Genomic DNA, 16,307 nt, shown 5'->3' on the forward strand with positions numbered 1-16,307 from the left:
CAGGCAGGCAATCCTAGGTTGACTTTTTTTTTTCTTCAAAACTGAATAGTATTCCTCCGTCTTCTGGTTTCCATTGTGGCTGATAAAAAGTCTACTGTTAACCTAATAGTCTTTTTTGAATAGTTGAGCTGTTGTTTCTCTTTAGCTGCTCTAAGGAACCTCTCTGCCTTAGCATTTCAATTTTTACTACAAGATGTCTATGACTGAATTTATTTGTGTACAGATGGCCCCCAACTAATGATGGTTCGACTCACAATCTTTCAACCTTAGGATGGTGCAAAAACCATATGCAGTCAGTAGAAACCGTACTTTGAATTTTGAATCTGGATCTTTTACTGGGCTAATAATATGCAGGATACGTGGTACGATACTCTCTCATGATGCTGGGTTGAAGAAGGGAACCCCAGCTCCCAGTCAGCCACATGATCAGGAGGGGAAAAAACCAATACATTTACAACCATTCTGTACCCAGACAACCATTCTGGTTTTCACTTTCAGTACAGTATTCAATAAATTGCATAAGATAGTCAACACTTTATTATAAAATAGGCTTTGTGTTAAAAGATTTTTCTCAACTATAGGGTACAAGTGTTCTGAGCACATTTAAGTTAAGCTAGGCTAAGCTATGGTTTCAGTAGGTTAGTTGTATTAAATGCATTTTTGATCTACGTTATTTTCAATTTATACTGGGTTTATTGGGACATAAACCCATCATAAGTCGAGGAAGATCTACATATTCTGCTCAGTATAAGCTATCCTATTTTGTACCTGTGTGTTTATGTCTTTCATCAGTTTTAAGAACTCATCTGCCATTATCTTCTCAAATATTGATTGCTTATCTTCCATTCAATATTCTTTTCTTCTGGGACTCTAATTAGATGCATGTCAGAACAGCTTCTTGTATTTTCATATCTTAATATCCACTTTTGATATTTTCCATCCCCTTCCCCTCTCTTAAGTATTCTGGCTAATATCTTCAGATTTAACTTCTGATTAACTCATTTGCTAATACATTACTTAACTTATCCATATGTTTTAAATTTCAATAATTAGATTGTCCATTCAAAAATGCTATTGTTTCTTTTTTGAATATTCCTGGTTATTTATAGTCTCATGTAGCTTGATCAATTTATAAGTGTAATTTTCATTTCTTTCAACATTTATTAATTATTATTTTCTAAATGAAAACTGCTGATCTGAAGTTCCTGGGTATCTAAAGCTATTATTTGCTTTTCCTACTGATTTCACATGTAGTGATTTACATCCACACTCACATGGTAAACTGTTGTAATGTGGAAGCTCACATAAGGTTTATCTGAAGCCATACATAACATGGAGGTGAAAACTGGAGTATTTTCCTGGAGATAAATCTGTGTTTACTTCTGACAGGAGTCAGAGGAAGGCAGTAATGTTGAACCACATTAGCCAACTTCAACGTGCCAGCTTAGAGTGAAACTCATGGATTCAACGCCCTCTCTCTGCCAGTGACTCTGGGCTTAGTCTCAATATAACTGCAGTATCAATGTCAGCATTTTTCATCCATGAAAACTTGCATTCCCTGCTTGCTCTCCCCAGTCTGGATTTAGCTCACTTTTGGTGAAGGGGTGAAGAGAAAAGCTTCAGAACTTTCACTTAATTCATGGAAGTCTAACAAGTCACTAAGAAATTATGTTTTATCTGGTATAGTTGCTTTGTAAGGAGGTATTCCTCCCACAACTCCAGAAACACAAAGTTATAACACTGAAAATGTTGATTAGGAGAATGGTAGTCAATTAGAGAATGGGTACACTAATTAATTAAATAACATATAATAAAAGAAATGGAGTGTGAGAAACAAACATGAGTGGAATATAACAATTCTGTCATGACGTGAACTACGGGGTATCATAAGTAAATATGAAACATAAAGAAAGGAGAACTGGCCAAGTTTCACTTACTAAGTGGATAATGTTGGCAGTTCAACTCAGGTTAAACTGGTTCTTTAGGAAAATGCCCATGGAATGAAATCCACACTGAGGTTTTTCTCTGATAGCTTTAAATCAACTCTCTTGCTTCTTAGCTGTAGTTATTTTATAGCTACATGATTTCACACATTGTACAGCTCTCCGTTTGTGCTATCTTTTTTAGTACACTATAAGTCTTGTACATAAAGTATTCAAAAGCCTAGAATATAATCCCCAGTAATAACAGAATTGTGGTAAAAGTTTCCCAACATGAATAATATGAATAAATATAAATTTAACTAGAAAGATAGTATTGTGATGTGGTAAATTTCTCTCCTCCTACACTACCTTCAAAATGTAGCATTTGGGGGAAGTGCTTTGATAGCAGATTAAGTTTTCAAAATTCATGTGACTATCTGTTTTCACATCCCTGGAGCCTCCACTGTTCAACTTTCAGTAGAGTTTCTTTATACTTCTTACCAAGCTGTGGCTCCTGAAACAGTAAGTCTCCAAATTTCAAATATTTCTAAAAGAACTCAAGCAGAGCAACTTAAAGGACCTAGGATCACACAAACTACATCAGGTTTTAAGAATAAGTGCGAGAGGATTATAATGACCTAGAGACAAGTGCTGCTAATTATTTTTAATCTAATAAAATACTAAGAAGGTTGACTTAAGTTCAAAATGTACTTCCATTTTGTGTGTCCTCAGAAGGGTTCCAAGACCGTACAATAGTCAAAGATTAAATTAAAACTCACCATGGAGATTTCGACTTAATCATGACTACTGTGAAGTCAAAATCTCACAGGGATCTCATTTATTTAAATGTACTCACTGAGCACCTATTACCCATCCTGGCACTACTACGCTAAATCATGCAGACACAGCAATGAACAAAATAGAACTAGTCTCTTCCCTCTGGAGTTTACTTTCATTACTGAATATTAATTAAACTCTGAGATTATTCAGTAATATTTTTATTCATATTTATTTCTTAGATTTTGTTTGTTTAACCAAAACATATGGAATCTCTATTTTTCCAGCCAAGTTTTCAACCAATAGCCTCAACTTCCCAAAAAAAGCCACTCATCCAAGGGATCTGGTATCTACATGCATCAGTGTGTGTGTGTGTGTGTGTGTGTGTGTGTAGGCGTGTGTGTGCGTGTGTGTGTGTGTGTGTGTGTGTGTGTTGGCTAATTTCTTCATGATTAAAAAAAGCCTCCTCCTTCAAAAAAAGAATGGGTTATCTAATTTCTACATCGCTTAAGAAATGTACACGCACAGTATACATACTAACAAGGCTCGGAAGGAAGCTAATGTCTGCTTGCCCCAGAAATAAATAAGCATGCAGCTAACATCAAAAGAGCCAGAAACACTCACTGCAAGTGTGAACACATATTTGATCGCAGGACTGTGTCTTTCCCAGGGCTGACCTTATAAATTAAACAGTGTAAATCTCAAGGAAGTGTTTTCTGAACGTTTAGATCCACTGTGAACATTAGGATGCCCTTCAAATTAACGTGTAACATTGTTAGCCTATTGCTGGACATAAACTGCTTCGTTACTGGTGACTGAGAAAACAGACACATACTGGTACCAACACACAACTTTTTAAAATAATGGGAGGAACTATTTAAAATCTTGGGATGTGAAAATTTAAATAACCAGATTTTTAAACTAGGATATTGAGTCTGCAAATGGAAAAGCCCTTAAAAATAGTAAATAAAGCTCTTGCCTTTGATGCTTAGAGGCATGATAACAAGAGTACCCAATACCCTGGAAGTAATAACTGAATGCACTATGCTACCAGGATTCTGCTAAATCATAAGTTCCATAAGGGCACTATGTTTATGTTCTTTTCTCCTATTTTATAATCAATGCCTGGCACTATGTGTATTTTTGGAGCTAATTAGTTAAGAAATGAATACATAAATGAAATAAAGATATGTATTCTAGGGCTTCCCTGGTGGCGTAGTTGTTGAGAGTCCGCCTGCCTTTGCAGGGGACACGGGTTCGTGCCCCGGTCTGGGAAGATCCCACATGCCGTGGAGCAGCTGGGCCCTTGAGCCATGGCTGCTGAGCCTGCGTGTCTGGAGCCTGTGCTCCGCAACGGGAGAGGCCACAACAGTGAGAGGCCCGCCTACCGCAAAAAAAAAAAAAAAAGATATGTATTCTAAACTCATCTCTAGAAAGTATGAAAGATTAATTGGGAAAGTTAATGTTTATAACAAGAATAAGATGAAAGTAGAAGGAAAACAGTAACACACCTTACATCTATTTACGAATCAATCTGAAACAACGTAAGCAGGTTTACTCACTCAGAGTGTACAGAAACCCAAAGTCACACATATTACAGAGTTCTCTGCTTCACATTACTGTCTGTACGCAAAACAAGGATGTTGCTTAATTTTTTAAAACTAGAAGAATGTCCAATTTCATTTTAAAAGAAAAACGAGCAACATGTTCTCAAGCGGATTGTTTCCCAGGTGGAATAGAGAATAGTACATATTATAGCGGCATCTTTCATTTGGAAGCCGCTCCACCAAAGATCATGGGATATGGGGTCATACTTAGCAAGGACAGATAAATGAATTGTGGTAAAACCAGCAACATTACCAGCATCACTGAGAATTTTAAAATATATTCAGTAGCTGGTATAAAACAGGTATGAATCATAAGAGTAAACAGTTTGAAACAAGTGACCAAATTAAAATCTGTGGTTATCACATCTACCAATATAGAATCTGCAGTCTATGATCTTACAGAACATGATCTTGTTCTATAACTGCCCAAGGTCGCCACAATCATTCCCCAGAATTCTTGGGTCAGCCCTCTGGATACTTTCTATCATTTTCTCACTATTTTTCCCCCGTACGGCTTACCTGTAGTGTCGGGAAATCTCTTCTTCCACCTGGGTAATGAAATCACACTTGGTACATGAGTGTTCTTTGCTTTCCTTGACAGCCGGCGGCCCATCCGATCCTTGCAGGTGATTGCCTTCTTGTTTGACGTCCGATGCTTGGGACTCATGCACGCTCTCGTAATGAAAGAGGAGCACGTCCACGTCGGGGGTGGAGAAGGAACATTGGTGGCACTGGTGTTTGACTCTTGAGCTTCCGGCCGCCCCCGGAGACAAGTGCAAAAGCAAGAGCGCACAGTGGGAGCAATTACTTTTCCTACAAGCAAATGGATAAGTAATTTCTCCAAGGTGCTTTTCTGGGCTGCAAAGGCCTCTGGGACAGAAGGGACAGTGTTTAATGGTACACTTATGAATGTTATGGAGCTGTTGATAATGACGGAGAAGTGGCCCCACGACAATAACGTCGGGGCCATGGCTTTTGGAATATCTGAAGTCGCAGAACTGACAATTGTAGCTCGTGACCATATTATCCTCTGCTCCCTTGCTGGAGAAGTCCTTCTTCTTCGCCCCACTAGAGCCCTTGTCTGCCTTGGTCATTGGCTCCCCTTCTGCACTTTTGGCTAGATCATTCTGATTAATGACAGAGCCCCTGGACAGCTTGTCATTCAATTCTGGGTTAAGGCCACCTGACTGTGCTCCTCCATGCTGCTTGCCATAATGTTCTAGTAGCTTAAGTGAGCTTGATGACTCGCAGCTGAAACTACAAAATTTACACCAGTAGTAACTGGTGGCCTCTGTACCATTTTGTCTTGAATCAAGGGGTTTGATGGGCACCGAGTAACCAACAGGCGTGTCATCTCCTGCCTTGACTGTCATCTTGTCCTGCCACTTTCCCAAGTCTCCGGAATCACTGGACCGAAGTGCAGGGATGGATTTGTTAGAGTTCTTCTCCGAAGGTTTTGCACCCTCAGAGGAGGGGAGAGAAGCTTTTATTTTGTTCGGGTGAGTCTGAAGAAAATGTTGTTCTAGTTCTGTTGATGAGTTGCCCATATAAGTGAAATTGCAGAATTTACAGCGGAAGTACTTGGTGTTTCCTTGGCAGTCTGGTGTTTTCCGTCCAATGCCAATGAATGTTCCACCTGAAGTAACCTGGCATGGAAGAAATGGATGTTACTTTAAAGGTATCATTAATTCAGTGCTTTTTGTGGGAGGGAGGAGGTGACACTGCCAAGTATCCCACATCCAAAAATACAATAGTACTTCTGCTTATTAAGAAATCACTTGAATAATCAGAGCCAAAGAAATTCACTCTTCATTACGCAATAGCAACTCTATGAGAGGCTCATTATGCAAAAATTTTTGGCCAAAGTACCTGATGAAGGTAAGTTATAAAAGTACTATAACTAATGCAAAGGATTTAATAATATATACTTTAAAAAAAAAAAAAACTACGAAGAAGACTTCCAATTAAAGAGGTTTTACTACTGTCTCCTTCAAATCCCGTGCCCGCGGAAGCAGCCAAATCACGTGGGATTTCTTCTCACAAAGCTAAGGGTTGCCATCAAAACCAGGGGCAGCTGCTCAGAGATTACTCAACGCAGGCGTCCTCCAAGGAAATCCTCTGTTCAGTTCCTACAGCAGTAAGGCTGCAAAGATGAAGTCTATCTTTTGGGTAAAATAAAGGTGCTAAATGACCACACAAAATGGCTTATGGTTAAAGCCCGAGAACGCACAATTAGACTGAAAGTAAAATGAAATCATCGGTGGGCTTGAGATCTTGGTGAAGGAGGGTCGATGTGAGGAGTTTAAAATGTTTCCTCATCTAGGACAAATGAAATAAGGAAAACCTTCTAGGGCTTTATTTGATTAAGGCTCTGTCTCATAGAAAAGACTCAGCCCCTCCCATGAGCAGGTCATGGGGACAGTCAAGGGCCAAAATAAAATAATTTCACCATGAAAATCACCAGAGCTCTGTCTTCTATCCAAAATTATAAAATTGTGTATAGTGTTAGGGCAATGAAGGCCTTCAAGGGGCATTTTATCTAAACCTCTTCTCTGGGTGAAGAACCACATCAGGCAGCATGACTAAGTGCTAGCATCCAGCAGCCAAAATTCACTGTTTAGAAGAGTTTTTGACAGAAATGCTCCAAAGGGGGAGAAATTTCCTCTTTCAACAATCAGGGAATTTTTGAATTTTTCCAGCAACCAGATGCAACAGATTAAGCACGTGGCATAATCGTGTTCTTCTTCCACAGCTGCTCAAAAATGACATGTGTGATCACCGCTCACATCCAAATCACTCCATGAGAAAAGTCTCGAGCATCTCAAAATCATTTAAAAGATTCTCCTTAATATGCAAATAATATTCCTTTAGCGCACTGAGAGACACAGTTGTTCTCTACTATACAGGACTAAGATTGAAGTCCATTCTGTCACTTAAAGAGAGGTGTGACCTGGATCAAATTACTTAACCTCTCTGGCCAACAGCTTCCTCACTGGGGGCCACCTTTAAACTTACTTCCAATATTACAGTTGGAGGAAATGTGCATGAACACATCAACAGCTCATTTACTATACATTAAGATTAATAAATTATGAAGTTCTCCCACAGCCGTTAATCGAAGGATGACAATGTTCCACTTTAAACAGTGTCTATACTCACCACGGCAAACACCCAGATTTCAGTCTGTTGACAGCAGAGCATTATCTAAAGCAGAAGGGCAAGAATGGGGGCACCCTCCTAGGCAGGAACCTGACAATTAATCATTGGTGTAAAGGATGTCAAAGTCAGACTACACAAGGTAAGTCTAACACCATTCTAACCTAACACTTTAGTGACCAAAGCAAATAAAATCTGCACTGAAATGTAATGCATAATATTGCAAAATTCATCCATTTCCCAATTCGCTAGAGGTGAGAAGAACCTTGTTTTCAAAAACAAAATGAACCTTTCAATGGGATGCCACCTACTCAGGTACTTGGTTCAGGAACTTCAACTTGAATCAAAAGGAGCAAATTCAGAACTATCGCAACCTTCTCTAACGTGAGCAAAGAAAGCTAGTGTACAAACTCCAGAAATGGAAATTTGCTTCTCTGAGCTACCACATTGCTTCAGAGCTGCTGAGTTTCCTTAATAGAAAATGTTTTTAACTTCTGCTTGTAGAACGGGGATTCCTGAGAAACCATGACACATCATCACTGTTTCTTTGATTTTGCAATCTTCAGGCCTCACGTTCCATGTCCACACTGAGAGGGCCGAGCAAAGAGCACATACAGTCTTAAAAAAGCCCTAAACTTATGATTTTGAAGGGAATTTAAAGCATCACAACATCCCTTCCAGTATTTGACATCAACTTTAAGAGTCAGAAAATCCATGCTAAGAAAGACTAGTATCAGGTGAAAAGAACATTTCATACCAAAAACTGCCAATAAATCATTTTGGTCTGGGATTAACTAAGCTACTATGAAAACTGAATTAAATCTTTAAAGTTGGCAGTGTCTATGTGTCTAAAGGTTGTGTGTTTAGCCAACTCCATTGTTTAGGATGCTTTTAATGGTTATATACTTTATGCTAAAAAGTGCCTTCAGACTCCCCCCTGCCCTTTCAAAAACCAACCAAGCAACCAAATAACACAAGGATCTAACTTAACGGCAAGAACAAAAATACTGACACTTGTACAGATTATCTATTTGCCTTCCTGGTAAACAGCAGTTAATCATATTAGTATTACATATTATTGAAAGCTAATATAGTATTAGAATTACACATCTTACATATTATAAAAGCCAACTTTGGAAAACATAATTACTCAGCGTTCTATTCCTTTTCTCTTTCCAAAATAGGGTTTTAAGGTTACATTTGTGGCCATTTCTATGCTATGTCTATGAGAGATGTACCTTAAGTCATGGTGAAATATGACTGTTGTACAATATATCATTTAACTGAATTCTGAAATAAATATAATTTATTATTTTAGGACACCATACCTAAGACTAAACCATACCCATTTCATGTTCATGACCCACGAATGCTGACTTAAAACAATTCTTTTCTAGGTTAAACCCAAATACACAGCAAGAACAGTTAATGCAAAATCAATGTTTTGCAGCAACAGTTTATTTAATCTTATTGCCAGGAAACAGCACCCACACATTCAGAGAATTATTTCTAACTTTCCAAACGGTTGAACCCAGCAAGGAATAGAAAAATTTATTCCCTAGCTATGGCTATACTAAAAAGAGATCACAAGCAGAACAAAGAATATAAACTTCAGTCTTTCTTCTTTTGCTAACCAGAACTTTAACGAAAACCCATAATCCAGTAGTGCCTTTGATACAGATATCCACATTTAAAAATTCCCATTTAACTGCAAATTCCGTTTGGACTAAAAATTACACCTATTCATTCATCTACTTAGTAGCTACTGGTTATTTAGCTTGTGCCAATCTCTGTGACAGACATCAGGATACAACAGCGAAAACCTAGACCACAACTCTGCTTTTAAATTACTTATACTTTAAGATCAAAATTTGTAGGTGGGCTTCCCTGGTGGCGCAGTGGTTGGGAGTCTGCCTGCTGATGCAGGGGACACAGGTTCGTGCCCTTGTCTGGGAGGATCCCACATGCCGTGGAGCAGCTAGGCCTGTAAGCCATGGCTGCTGAGCCTGCGCGTCCGGAGCCTGTACTCTGCAAGGGGAGAGGCCCGCGTACCACAAAAAAAAAAAAAAAAATTTGTAGGTAAAATCCTTTATTTATTTGTATGTATCTTTACTTGCATTTGTTTGCTCCCAAGGGAAGTTCTCAAGTTAAATCCTATAGAAAGACACACTATTTAACCTTCTGGCACCTCAGTTTCATCATCTTTGTGGCTATAAATAATATTGTACACTCTGCCATTTTATAGGATTATCGTGAGGATAACGTGAGAGAATGCATCCAAAAAGTGATTTGCAAAAGTCTACATGACTGCTGTCCAACAGAACTCTTGAATTGACGGAAATGTTCTGTAGTCTACCCTGTCCAATACAGCAGCCACTAGCTAAGTGCTACTGAACACTTGAAACAGAGCTAGTGCAACTGAAGAAGTGATTTTTTTTTAATTTAATTTGTCATTTTTATGAATTTTTCATAAATTTAGTTTTAATGAATTGGAATTTAAATAGCCCCACGTAGCTGGTGAATACCATATCAGAGCACACTCTACAGTATTATTCACACGAATGGGACTATTATTTAATAAAATGAACTATCTCTGAATTTCTCCCACCAATGAAATGAAAAGACTAAACAGAAGGGGAAGTGGTAAAGTCAAATTCAAATACTTGTCACCCCTAGTATTCTTAGCTGTAAACGTAAAAGTTCAATTCTGTTGTTACTAAGCTAATGCTTCCATTTACATTCCTTCTTGGACTGAAGGAATGGTATTACATTCATCTTTGGAAGTAAGCAGGAGCTCAATACACTTTGGTTGAATGAATGAACTAGTTATTGGAGATGTGAAATCTCCCACTTACTTGGGCTATGGGAGCTATACTAATTCACGGCCCTATTATCATTGACTCAACCTGACATATGGGTTTCTTCAAAAAACAAGACAAATTGCATCTTTCAACCCAAAAACAAACGACTATGGGGTCATTCGCTTGTGAATTAGAGCTATACAGGAACACCCAAGATACCTGTTAAGGCATGAAAAAGAACAAATTTTAAGTTATTTTTCACTGATTGAGCACTGTGATGTCTTTTTATTCTATTTTAACCTCAGTTCTAAAAACTCTTCCTTCCATGTAGTTTGTTCCATGCGTTTCATTTATAATTTATCTACATATGGCTTTTCACAAAAATGTTTCACTATAGAAGTTAAAAATATAAAAGGTTGGCTTTTTTTCAAGGTCTTTAACCTCAATTTAGCTCTTTCCTCCTAATAATATGGAACAAAACCTAGTAAGAATAGGATCTAAAAGAATATGTCACAGGGAAAGATCTTCTAAAGCCTCAGAACTCTTAAAATGACACTTTAGCAAATGTACTTATTTTCAATGGAACAAAAAGAGTTGTTTGAACTAAACACAAACTCTTCCTCAGATGTGGTTCATACTCAAGGACTGTAATTGATAGCAACAGAGACAATTAGGAGGGTACTAATTTAAAAGGACTTGAGGTTACAGGCTGATCGTCAAAAAAAGTCAAACCACGACTGTAAAAAACTAAGTTGTTAAAAATCACTGTTCAAATACTGAAGTCACAAATAACGTGAAGAAATCTGTCAGGGCCAATCTTGGCTGAAAATAACTAAATTCAGAATCTATGTGCTAATCTACATAGGGAATGTTTCCGCGTTGCACAGTTCTTTAAAACACACTGCAGAATATAGGGTGTGCCTCAACGATGTATCTTTGATGGAAATTAAGTATTTAAAAATTTCAATAACAAATCTAATTAAACGGCAGTCAGCTCAGTCACATGCTATCATAGCCTATTCTTTGTGTCGCTGGTGTAAAACCCATATACATCTTTGTCATTGGATTTGTAAGAGCCAGCTAATTTTTTGGGGGGTGAGGGCAAAACCTAAATTGGTAGAGGTGCAAATATAAGGATAAAATACTGCTTATCCTTAATTATCTACATTTTTATAATAAATGTTTTGTATTACAATAATAAACAGTCTATCCCAAACTGGTTTTCTTATTTTACTCAGCATAATATCAATCTAATTTTCTATGGTTATTTGGTATTTGGACAGATAGAAAACGGGTAAACCTTAAAGTCAGTCTCACTAATTTAGAAGGTAACCTTTCAGGGGAAAATATGCAAAAGAAAACTGAAAATGCAGTGCAAGTGGATGATAAGACTGAGTACGTTATCCACAGCATTCCTCTCCTCCAGCTGATCTGCCATTGCCGCTGGCTCATAATGGAGATAAATAATAATTGCATGTTTGTTCTAAAGAGGGTCTTAACGAGAAAACAGAGTTGAATCACTGTGGAACATCCTTCCTCCAGGGAAGGGTGATTTGTGGCATGCTTACTATGTGCCAAGCACTGGGAGACACAAGGAAATGACAAAGTCCCAAACCCCCAACGTGTCTGCATTTTAGTGCATAAAGTTCCCAGGTAAATAGATGACAACAGTGGAATATGTGCTTCTGCTGAAAGCTGTACCAAGTTCCATGACCACACAGAGGAAAAGCCCCTAACCTACACTGACTGGCCCACAAAGACTTCCGGAAGGAGGTGACAACTGAGCTGTGGACAGATGGGTTGGCATTGGGGATGAGCCTCAAAGGCAGTGATCTCAGAAAGGTTTTTCTGGTGCAGGAAACAAAACGAGTAAAGCATAAATGAGGATGAAACAGTGCAAGTTGCTTTCAGGAAATGTGGAGGAAGTTCGGGGGTGAGAGAGAATTTGGAAAAGTGATGTCTTAATGGACAGTCTACACTGACTTACACAAGTATAATTAAAACGATCTACTTTTTTTATAGAAAGTAGACCTATACTTCCTACAGAACACAGGAAGACAGATCTCTAAGTGAAATTTTTAAAAATTAAAGAAAGGAAGGAAGGGAGGGAAGGAGGATGGGTAAGAGAAGAGATGGAGGAAAGGAAGGATAAAGAGGAAGCAGGGAGGAAAAAGAACAGAAAGAAACAGAAACCAAAGGAAGGCAAGAAGGGGGAGGAAGGAAGGGAGAGCAGATGAGAAGAGAAAGAACAGAAGGGAACAGAAAGAGAAAGTAAATAAGTAAATAAGCCACTAAGAATTTACTAAGTAAACATTAAGGGTGGTGCCAGTGGCGGGGCGGGGGCGGAGTGGGACCTCTCTGGTGGCGAAGTGGTTAAGAATCCACCTGCCAATGCAGGGGACATGGGTTCGAGCCCTGGTCCGGGAAGATCCCACATGCCGTGGAGCAACTAAACCCGTGCACCACAACTACTGAGCCTGTGCTCTAGAGCCCACGAGTCACAACAACTGAACCCACGTGCCACAACTACTGAAGCCCACGCGCCTAGAGCCCATGCTCCACAACAAGAGAAGCCACCGCAATGAGAAGTCTGCGCGCCGCAACGAGCTCGCCGCAACGAGCTCGCCGCAACTAGAGAAAGCCCACACGCAGTAAGAAAGACCCAGCGCAGCCAAAAATAAATAATAAAATAAAATAAAATAAAATAAAATAAACAAAAAAGGGTGGTGCCGGGGAAAGAATAAAGAAGGAAAGACAGGACAAATCACTCCATTGTTTGGAGAGAGATACAAATCAGAAAGACATCCAGGAGAACTGACATTTCCGGCCTGACTGACTTGAAAATGGGAGTCTAGAAAAAAGGAGAGGAACACGAAGTTGTTTTAGGGAAGGAACTAACAACTTTACTTCTACACACGTCGACTTTGAGGTGCCAGTTGGAAAATCGAGGTGGAGCTACCTGCCCATCAGCTGGCAAAACAGGTCTCAGAACAAACAACTGTTTATTATTAAGATTCCCAATATGTTACTGGACTCATGAAAGAATGCAGGTGTTCTTTATCTTACATCAACAGGTCATCTAAATATTAAAGGAGAATGGCTGGACAATTAGACTCTCTTTGAATTCTCAAGCCCCTCATGGTAGTCCCCAGTTTCTTCACTTTCAGCATCTGGGGACCTCACACAGCTCTGAGCATGGCTGGGGAATGAGTACACTCAAGTTAGACAGTCTAAAAGTATTCTGAGTTCCTCTGCCTCCACACCCATTCCATTACTTACTCAAAGGCAAAGAGTAAAACCTTAATCACCCAGCCTTGGAGAACATAAATGGAAGCTGGGTGCATCTCCTTAACACTGAATCTTCATAGAAAAACCAACCTAAATTGTGCCTAGTAATCAAAAGAGGGGAATACGATGCTCAGACCATCTACTGAATCATAAAATCCTAAAACGAAGTCCTTCAAACAAGGGGGCTATGAAGTAAATCAAATACATGGATGACGTGTCCCTTAATGTGGGGATAAAACATTTCATCCTTAATTGATAAAATCAAAATTTGGCCCTGATGCACTCTATCAGAACTAGTTTCTGCAGCCAAAGTTACCAGTGAAAATGAATCACAGTAATTAAGAAAAGACAAATCAGCAAAATTAATTCTCTTTTCAATGATTTCAATTATAAGCTAGTAAGCTCAAATAAGGCAGCATTACACTCCAGGGTTTGGATAAGAGATCATCTCAAAGAAATCACTGAAGTCCCCAAATTCAATGCAATTCACAGAGTATGCATCAAACAGCCCTGGTGTACCAGTCTTATATCACCTCCCTTACATGAGGCTGGTCTGTCTTCCGTTGCTTTTCTAGTTGCAGTAAACTCAGTCTTACAACTGGGAAGGCCATATATTATGGTGGTTGTGAAGACAACATTCTGTAGCCTATTGACCCTGGTTTACACCCCCTTTACCCCACTTCAACTCTGTGAGCTTGGGCAGGTTACTTTCATCCCTCTATGTCTGTTTCCTCATTTTTTAAAATGGACATAATAGTAGTGTCAACTTCAAAGGTTTTTATGAAGATGAGTTAATTAATACACGTAAAGAGCTTAGATCTACATGTACACGTAAGAAACCCTTAATAAATGCTAACTCTTATTAGGACTGAATCCAAAATTGGGGGAAAAAACAGGACATATGTGTAATTTTGATTACGGAAGCTAAAAAATAAAAGAAGGATAGATAATATTTAAAGTAATACAGAAAAATAAATTTTATATTTGATTTCCAATTAAAATTAAACACGGTCTTCTCTGATATTCTAAACATGCATAACATTGACTTTAAACTTTAGAATCATATGATGAAGAATTCAAGAGGTCTATGGTCTAACGATTTTCAGGCACAGACTCCAGGAAGGAAATCAGAAAATGAAAGAGAACTGCTCTTTTTTCCCACTTTCCTGTTAGCATACTACTTATGTATCCGTGTTTCCAACAGCTGTACATATGCTATAATTACAATGACCCAAGAAACAAAAAGCACTGAATAATCTGCTGACGTGATATGGTTAGCAGAACATGCCATGTGGAGATAAAATTTTTATTGAGTTGAATAATGCTAAATTCGATTGAATGCACTGATAACCATGATTCCTTCTTCTAAACATTCTGCTTAGAGAGAAATACGGATATTCAAGAAAGTGATACATGTTCTCTAAACGATGGCAAATAGACTGAATCAAAGAGGGACTGACATTTATCATACTGACCCTCTTGTAACAAAGCCAAATGGAGATTTAACCATCATGCAGGTAAAAGGATTAATGAAGATGGTCAAACTATTCCATCCGGGTGGCTACATTATAAAGCTCAGCTATCTTCATGATGAAAATAACCTGGTAAATGCCAGAACATTGCTTTGCTTTTATGGCCTTAGGGTGAGCATATGTTTTATTTTGCACACTTTATTACTTGTTAAAGAGACACGGTCCTGAAAATAAGTACGGGTTCATATGCCAAACATTCCATACTCTAGAGAGAGTCTGAAGTGATTCAAGTCTCATTCACCAGCGTTTCTAAAGAGCAATTGTCCTCAACTCAGAAGAACAAAGCAACAGAACCTGCTAAGATCTACAGCTTCCCTCCTGCTCCAGGATCAAAGGAAACGGCGAGGCAAAAAATAAATATTTGGAGGCTAAAATTCAAGAAAATTCAAAATAGACCAAAATGAGATGAATGTTCTCTGGATTTTCCTTTTTTTCCAGACCAAACTGTAACCCCCTGTTCACATGAATGTACGGGCACATGTTAGGAATCTATAAAGCTCATGGACTTAAATATATTGAAAATACAAACACAAAAGATGACTTCCTAGCTCAAAAAATCTGTTCTTCCTGCTTCTAACATGACATATTGTGGAACTCTGATAAAAAATATTTATAAAACAGAAACTCAGTGCTCCTAGCTCAAACACAAGACAATCACTGAGATTCTTCTGTTAACCTTAAAATTTCATTCAGGGCCAAAATGAATTTAATAGCTGGCATCCTGTAGCTCCCTTCTTAGAGGCCTGAATAATGCAGAATAACAGGAAAGGTTTCCTAATATGAAAAGGCACCATATACATTGTGAGCATTTATAAACTTGGGCTAGCTTAAACACTTTCCCGTGGGAAGCACAACTTGACAAGACTCCGACTTTTATAACTTGATCTGAGGGCTAAGAGCTCCCCCATAAAGATGATGCAAACACCCTAATGCACCACACATTAAGCCCTAATGAAACAGCAAAGTCCGAGTTTAACAATGCAGGCCTCCGTTCAGCGATGGTTTAAATATAAGCATGATAAAGCAGATTAGAAAGAAAGAGGCTGTAATTACTTTCTGAAGAACTCAATCTCTTGTCCTATTATCAGTCTATACGTGAGCCTCAAGGGCTGAATACAGGTAGTAAAAATTGCAGGAAGGGCTTAGCCACCATGCCACAGCCATTCTTTTTAAAACTTTAAGCACAATAATTGATAAAACACGCAGGGGAAATTTAAAAATTGA

At 38.5% G+C, this 16,307-nt stretch overlaps 1 protein-coding gene across 1 annotated transcript in view; it reads right to left on the reverse strand.

The window, feature by feature from the left end:
* Nucleotides 1-16,307, reverse strand: part of TRPS1 (transcriptional repressor GATA binding 1) — a 252,939-nt gene that overhangs the window by 184,894 nt on the left and 51,738 nt on the right. Inside the window, exon 4 of the mRNA XM_059995083.1 lies at nucleotides 4,826-5,952. Within this exon, the coding sequence (XP_059851066.1) occupies nucleotides 4,826-5,952 (1,127 nt within the window). The remainder of the gene's footprint in view (nucleotides 1-4,825; nucleotides 5,953-16,307) is intronic.

This window comes from Delphinus delphis, chromosome 17 (genome assembly GCF_949987515.2).
Source record: "Delphinus delphis chromosome 17, mDelDel1.2, whole genome shotgun sequence".
Lineage (NCBI taxonomy): Eukaryota > Metazoa > Chordata > Mammalia > Artiodactyla > Delphinidae > Delphinus > Delphinus delphis.